At 52.5% G+C, this 6,706-nt stretch overlaps 1 protein-coding gene across 1 annotated transcript in view; it reads right to left on the bottom strand.

Moving 5' to 3' along the window:
- Positions 1-259: 259 nt before the first annotated feature.
- SLC16A2 (solute carrier family 16 member 2) overlaps positions 260-6,706 on the bottom strand; it is a 111,705-nt gene continuing 105,258 nt past the window's right edge. Inside the window, exon 6 of the mRNA XM_058536203.1 lies at positions 260-6,397. Coding sequence (XP_058392186.1) covers positions 6,177-6,397 — 221 coding nt within the window. The 3' untranslated portion in view covers positions 260-6,176. The remainder of the gene's footprint in view (positions 6,398-6,706) is intronic.

Below are 6,706 nucleotides of genomic sequence, written 5' to 3'. Positions count from 1 at the left end.
TGGAGCTCCCCTACCCTTAATTGCATGATATTTGCTACTTTTCCCCATCCTCTCTCTGTAGCTTGGCAAAGCACTGGAAGTCTAGAAGAGAGGGAGCCTCTGAGGTAGCTGTGTCGACTATTTAGACACATGAATCATTTCCCATGAAAGCAGGGTCTCCCAGGAACTGTTCCTTACCCTCTCACCCCAGCCCCTCCAATAACCAGACCAGACAAAGGGTCCTTTGGGGGTCTATGGGCATTAAGCAAGGCCCTGGAAATTACCCCTCAGTGATGGTAATTTTATTGAATAATAAGAGAAGGACTGAGGGAGTAAGGCACAGGAGAGCTCATTTTGGAGTTTTACCTCCATTTTGATGGGGAGAGGAACCCAGAAGACAATGTTGTGTACTCCCAGTGAAAGGCAGATCAGACACTGCTAATTCCTCTTCCACACCCCCCTCCACATCCCGGTCCCTCCATAGGAGAGGCGGGGGTGGGTGGGTGCAGAGTGCACAAGGACTCTGGCTCAGCCTCTGCTGCCTTCCATGCCTCCGTCTTGGGCCTGTGGTACCACTCACTGCCCAGAGCCTTCGTTAGGGGGCAGAGTGGGCCTGGGGGCAGCAGGTGCTGACTCCAGGAGCAGAAAGCAGGCTTTCTGAGAAGTGAGAGGAAAAAGGAGATTCGCTTACTTCCCTACTTTCTGTGAGGTGGGGTGGAAAGAGCCTTGGAGAAAAGGTTTGACAGCTGGCATTCAGTGTGCCTCTGGGCTTCACTTGCCCTATCTGTAAAACAGGCGTAAGAGCAGCTGCCTCCCAGGGTTGCAAGTTGGAGAGGAGGGCGGAGGAAGATGGCTGCTCTGGACCGGAGCGTTTCCTGGAGGCTGATCCCGCCCCCAGCCCTGTCATCCTGGCGGGCTTCGTGCCTGGAATCACTTAGGTCCTTCGCTAGCTGCGGCCCGACCCGGCCCTTGGGGCCTTGGGCACAGGTCTGGTACGGGGAAGAGAGAGGGCCGCCGCCGGTGGGAAGGGGTTGTCGGCCGGCCCAGCTCGGATCACTTCCAGGGCTCTGGACCCAGCGCTCGGTGGGGGCGGCGACGCTGCAGTCTCTGGTGGCGGTGGCGCAGGCAGGGCGGTGGGGGCGGGGGATCGAGGAGCAGCTGAGCCCAGGACACACGGCAGCTGCTGTCCATCCGTCTGGCTCCCAGGACAGTTGGCAGGGCCCTGGGGTGGGCCCCCGCCTTCCTTCCCACCCCCTTCCCCTGAGCGGGAAGGGTGGTTGTCCTGGGCGGGCCTGATCTCCGTCTGAGTAGCAGGGGGATGCGTCTCCGTGGCGCGTCTCCCGGGTTCTTACCCCTCCCAGACCGGGGAATGGATGGAGGGCCATGGAGGCGCAGGAACCGTCCCCTCCCCGCCCAAGGTGACCAGAGGCCAGTGGCAGGACCAGGAACAGCAGCCAGGGCCCCGGGGGCCCGAGCCCCGTCTCCATCCTCAGACATCCTCCGAGTGTGGGGTGGGCGGGGGACCTGGTGGGAAACGGTACCAGTTAGCTCCCCCATCTCTGGATCCCAGGGCCCACTCGTTGCCAGGGCAGTGTAGTGTGGGTGTGTGGTGGGAAAGGAGGGTAGCGGTTGCCCAGCCAGTCTCTAGCCGCTCCCCCATCCCCGCGGCGGGGCCACAGTCTATGGTAGGAGCGGGGGAGTGAGGAGGCGCTGGGCAGGGGCCGCCCGACAGGTGCTGTCAGCCCGCGCGTCAGGCTGGTCTGGCGGGAGCGCCACCAGGCTCAGCTCTGCCCTCCCCTCCCCCCAGCTGGACGCGGGCTCTGACACTTGTTAGCTGTGAGCAATGGGTTAATTTTATCCGGCTTGGGTTCAGCAGGAAATCAACGCTGAGGAGCACGTAGTTCTTCCGGGCTGCTCTGGCCAGGAGGAGGCCGGGCAATGAGGAGGGGGAAATGCTGCATGCTGAGGCCTCTGTCCTGGAAGGGGCGGGGTGCCCCCTGTCCTGCCTCAGAGGCTCTGAGGTCCGTAAGCTTTGGGCCGCTGGGGTCCAGAAGAGGAAAATGTTTCTTGGAAAGAAGATAGTACAAATTCCTTCTGTGTTTCTTCTCTTTGTTTTCTCCACCTCTGTTCCTTTCTTTCCTGAAATCCCTGGGTTTTAGCAGAGTGCCTGACATATAGCAGGTCCCTAGAAAAGATTGCTGAAATGACTTGAAAACCAGGCATGGAACTCTGCTTCTGGTGACCACTAGAGAGAGCTGAAAGGCAAGAATCAAAGAGCCTTCTAAAGCAAAGCCTCCTCCACCCCTGCAGGAGTTGGGTATCTAATCCCTTTCCTTGTGCCTCTGGAGTCTCCTCTACATTTCAGCTTATTAGAATTTCAGAACTTGCTTCAAGGGCTCTGGTTCAAACCAGCACTCACCCTATCTAGGCACCAGCTGTCAGACACCAGGGATTTGCTGGGGATACCTGTAATCCCTGTCAGCTGGCCTGCTCTGCTGCTGTGGAGAAGTGGCAGGGAGCTGCTGGCTCCCTCTTCAGACATGAAAAGGCCCTGGAGGAGACCATATGCTCATAAAAATTACGGGATTCCACAGCTTTGAAATCTAATGATCCTGAGTGATCAAACACAGACTGGGGCCTTGGGGCTACTGGGGAAGGTACTGAGGAGGCAACAGACCTTGGGTGGCAGAGCCTGGGGCCAGGCAGTAGGAGAGAGTAATTAGTCAGTGGGAAGAGATGAGGAGGCTAGCAGCCTGAGGATGTCTGCACTGAGTCAGGGGAGAAATGACGATAGCCAAGAGCTGGGTGGTAAACCACCCTTCCTCCAAGAAAACCAGTCCCCTCTCTTCGCCTCTCCCCTGCCCAGTGTATGGCCATAGGGAGATGGACTTTATTTGTATCTCTTTGGTTGCTGGGGGTGGAACAGCAGTAGGTGGGACCAGCTTTCCAAGGCCAGAGCTGTGTGAAGGTCTGGAGTGCTTAGGAAGAGAATACCAAAAGCATGTGTTGGTTGGGAGTGAAGGTAATTGTGAAAAGATGCGATATGCTAAAAGTCAGACTTTGCTCGGATTTCATTTTTGTTTGGAGCTGTTCCTGCTGACACCCTTTTGGAAATAGGCTCACTACATAGTTGTTGAGTGAGTGAAGTGGGCAAGTTATTTCACCCTCCTTGGGTAAGTTTCCTCATCAGTAAAATGAGGGGTTTACACTGGACTGGAAGTCACTTACCCTAGTTCAATTCTTAGCCTGCTCTGTCACTGATGAACTGTGTGAACCTGCTGCAGTCCCTTACTATCTCTAGGCCTCAGTTTTCCCACTTAAATTCAGTGCAGAGTATGGATAAGGGAAACTCTAAGGTTACTCCCAGCTTTGTCATTGTTGGAAGTCTCTCTTCTCATCATCCTCAATTCCAGGCTCTGTCGCTGCCTGGCTGTGTAACTGAGCTATACCAGTCCCTTCAGGTTCCCCCATCAATAACAAGGGAGAGGAAAGGGGGTTTGAAGTGTGTTATTGCTAAGGTCTTTGCCAATTTTCAACATGGCATGTTTGTAGCAAGGTAGGGCCTTGGTGGGACCTCCAGTCTGACTCAGCCACTAACCATTTTCTCATTTTGTGCATTAACCACTTTTCCACTTCAGAGCTCCCTAATAAATCCAATCCTGAGTAGTCTACCCAACTCCAAACCCTATATAGCTCCTTTTCCAATTTCTGCTCTCACAGAGAGTCTAGACCCTCGCAGAAATTTGATTTGAAATGAGATTTCAGTTCTGAAGCCAAACTTCCTGCTCTTAACCAGGTTAAGACTATTTTACACTTGTGGGGAACATACATACTAAAGCTAGAATTTTTTAGATCTATTTATTTTGTTCCAAACCTTTTAAGGATTTAAATTTTGTTCGTTCTCCTAGATTTAACTGTGGTACATAAGAAGGTGCATTCTACCCTAAATATTAATACTGTGCTGCTTTCGCCAACCAACCTTCTTTCCAAAAGCACACAAGCCCACACATGCACATGCACGTGCACATGTGTGGAAGAAGTAAACTGACACTCCACCATGTTATGTGATACCTGATAGGGCAGATTTGGGACCTGTGAAGGTCTTTCCTTCATCTGGAGAGAAGTGGGTGGCAGCCTGATTCTTAAGAGCTATCCACAGGGTGAGCAACAAAGGAGGCCCTGCAGAACTCCCCTCTGATGACTTGGTGGGGGTGGGGCAGGGGGAAATGGAAGCAGGGGCTTTGTTGCTCCAACATTTTCAATGGTCTTTCCTCAAGGTTACAAGGCTCCTGGGGCTCAGCTTCTCCTGTTCCGTTGCTCTTTGAGCTGACAGGATAGTAATTAGGCCCCTTCCTGCCCACAGAGCCAAGAACCAGTGGGTTTTCCTTTGGAGAGTTGATAAGAGCTGTACTGGGACCAATGGAGGGGGTTCAGGACATTGGCCTTGAATGAGGGCATCAGAGAGGCCAACCATGCCCCAGCTGCCTGTTTGTAACGGAAAAACTCATGGGTAGGCACCACTGTTTTTTTTTGGAGCCCCTCAGGGGCAACCTCATCCTCCTGGTCCCAGGATGGTGCTGGCTTGGGGTGGCAAGTCACTATTAACTCCAAGTGACAGCCAAGGATGCCTGGCAAGAAAATGAAAGGTTAGGGTAACAGGAACAGAACAGACAAAGGCCCAGAATAGGGAGAACAAGACACAAAGAGGAAAAGTGAGGAGAGAGGCTGAGCTCCTAGTGAGGTGAGTTGTGTTAGCTGGACACAGCTGGCTGGGTATGCTCTTCAGCAGGAGTGTTGTCCAGAGCCTGGGCATAGGGAAGCATCTGGCACCTATTTCAGAGGGATGAAGATAGTCCAGAGTCTACCTTTCCTGGCACCTTTAATGCCCGCTAAACAGAGTGGCCCAGGATGCCCAGCATGGGGGCGCACATTGGGTGGTAAAGGCTAGGATGGTTTCTCCTTCCTAAAAGAAATTATCCAACCCTAAGTGCAGCTTCTGCCTCGACCTTTTTGGGATCCACGTTGGGAATGGGATTTTCTCTAAAACAGTCCCTTTTCTGGCCTGGCCCAGGTGGAAATATTGACCTGTCATGAATGAGAGATGCAGGAGTTGGTCCTTTGCCAGGTCAATAACTATTGCACTTCCCTCCACCATGCCATCCCCCAGTCATCAGTCCTCTGCCTGCTGAGATGAAAGAAATTTCTTCACATTTTGGCAGGTAGATACAAGGATGGGGAGCTGGAAGGGCCTGAAGTTTAGTGCAGTGGCCTAGGAAATCTGTAAAAATCAGTGAGTGGAGCTTTATGGTGTTTGTTTAAGGTCTTGTCCCTATGTGGTATTCTCTTCCAGTCTATGATTATAGCAGCTTGAGCCAAAAAGTGAGATGTGGCTCAGCCTGAGATGAGTGGGATTGATGCTAGTGTTATGGGTGGGCTGGGCCAAGGTGAGGCTGATTGGCCCAAGCTCTGGGTCCCTCCTTTCTTCAAGCACCTATGTGTCTATGACAGTCATAAAAAGAAATAGAAGGGAAAGAGAAGGGAGAGGAGACAGTAGAGGAAACAAAGGAACAAAGGAAGAAGGAAGCAGACTGTTAACCAACTGTATGATGGGGAGACTATCTGTATACTTGTAAAATGATGGCACCCACAGCTCTTGGGAAGTCACAGACCTCAGAGACTCGGAGGCTAAACAAGGCTCCTTGTCTCATTTTACCTCTCTGCCCTTCCTGCCGCCCCCAGCCCCCCAAACCAATGGCTCCCAAGGACAGATGGCAAGGAACTCCTCAGCACGCAGAGGCTTGGGTCTTCCTACCAGACCCCTGGGGATACAGTAGCACCTTTGGCAGTTGCTTTTAGTGGGTCACTAACAAGCTGGGGCCAGGAGGTCCCTTCCCCCTCCTCCCCCAAGGGTTATAAAGTATATGGAGAGGTTCGAAGGCCAGTGGGTGATCCCAAGATCTCCTAGATCCTGGGAGGAGAAGGACCCTCGCAAGTTTAAAGGCATTCATGGGGAGAATTTGGTTAATGAGTTTGGAACACCTGGAGCTTTGGCTCCAAGGGAGATGGTCAGGTGGCTGAAATGCTGTGTGTGCAGGTTTGGGAACAAGTGTGCTGGTGGCAAAAATATAAATGCTGAGCAGGGCGGGGTGAAGGGAAGGGGTTGAGGAGGAGGAGCACACAATAGCAAGGAAGAGGCATTAGACTGGTTCCTCCGGGGTTGGGGAGCCCGGCAGCAGCTCCCCATTGGGGTCTGGGTCAGGGCCCAACATCTTATCCTTGCTGGAATCCCTTTGCTCTTTCTTGAACATCCTTTGATGCATCAGAGGGACGAAGAAGAGGATTACAGCCCCAATGATGGGGGGCACACCAGCAAAGTAGAAGGCCACATGATAGTCCCCAAAACAGTTGCGGAGGAGGCCTGAAACAATTAAGAGAGATAAGTCAAGCTCAGCTTTGCCCTACTGCCCAAAGGTACTTCTAGGGGCCATCACAATGCCTATCCAGAGAATCTTGGCCTGCACTGCCTTGACCCAGGAGCACCCTCAATTTAAACACTCCTAGATGGAATAAATAAAACCTCTATTACAAAGGCAGGCAGCTCTGCTCTGAGATACTTGAGCTGCAGGCCCTTGAGGCTAATGCTCATTATGAAAGAAGCTAATGAAGCTTCTCTTAAAGTTCTCCATTTTTTACATTCATGAAGCTTTAGCTAACTTTCAGCCACTCC

The sequence above is a fragment of the Diceros bicornis genome, chromosome X, assembly GCF_020826845.1.
Source record: "Diceros bicornis minor isolate mBicDic1 chromosome X, mDicBic1.mat.cur, whole genome shotgun sequence".
Lineage (NCBI taxonomy): Eukaryota > Metazoa > Chordata > Mammalia > Perissodactyla > Rhinocerotidae > Diceros > Diceros bicornis.
The sequence above is the reverse complement of the archived record's forward strand: the minus strand, read 5'-3'. Positions and strand labels throughout refer to the sequence as shown.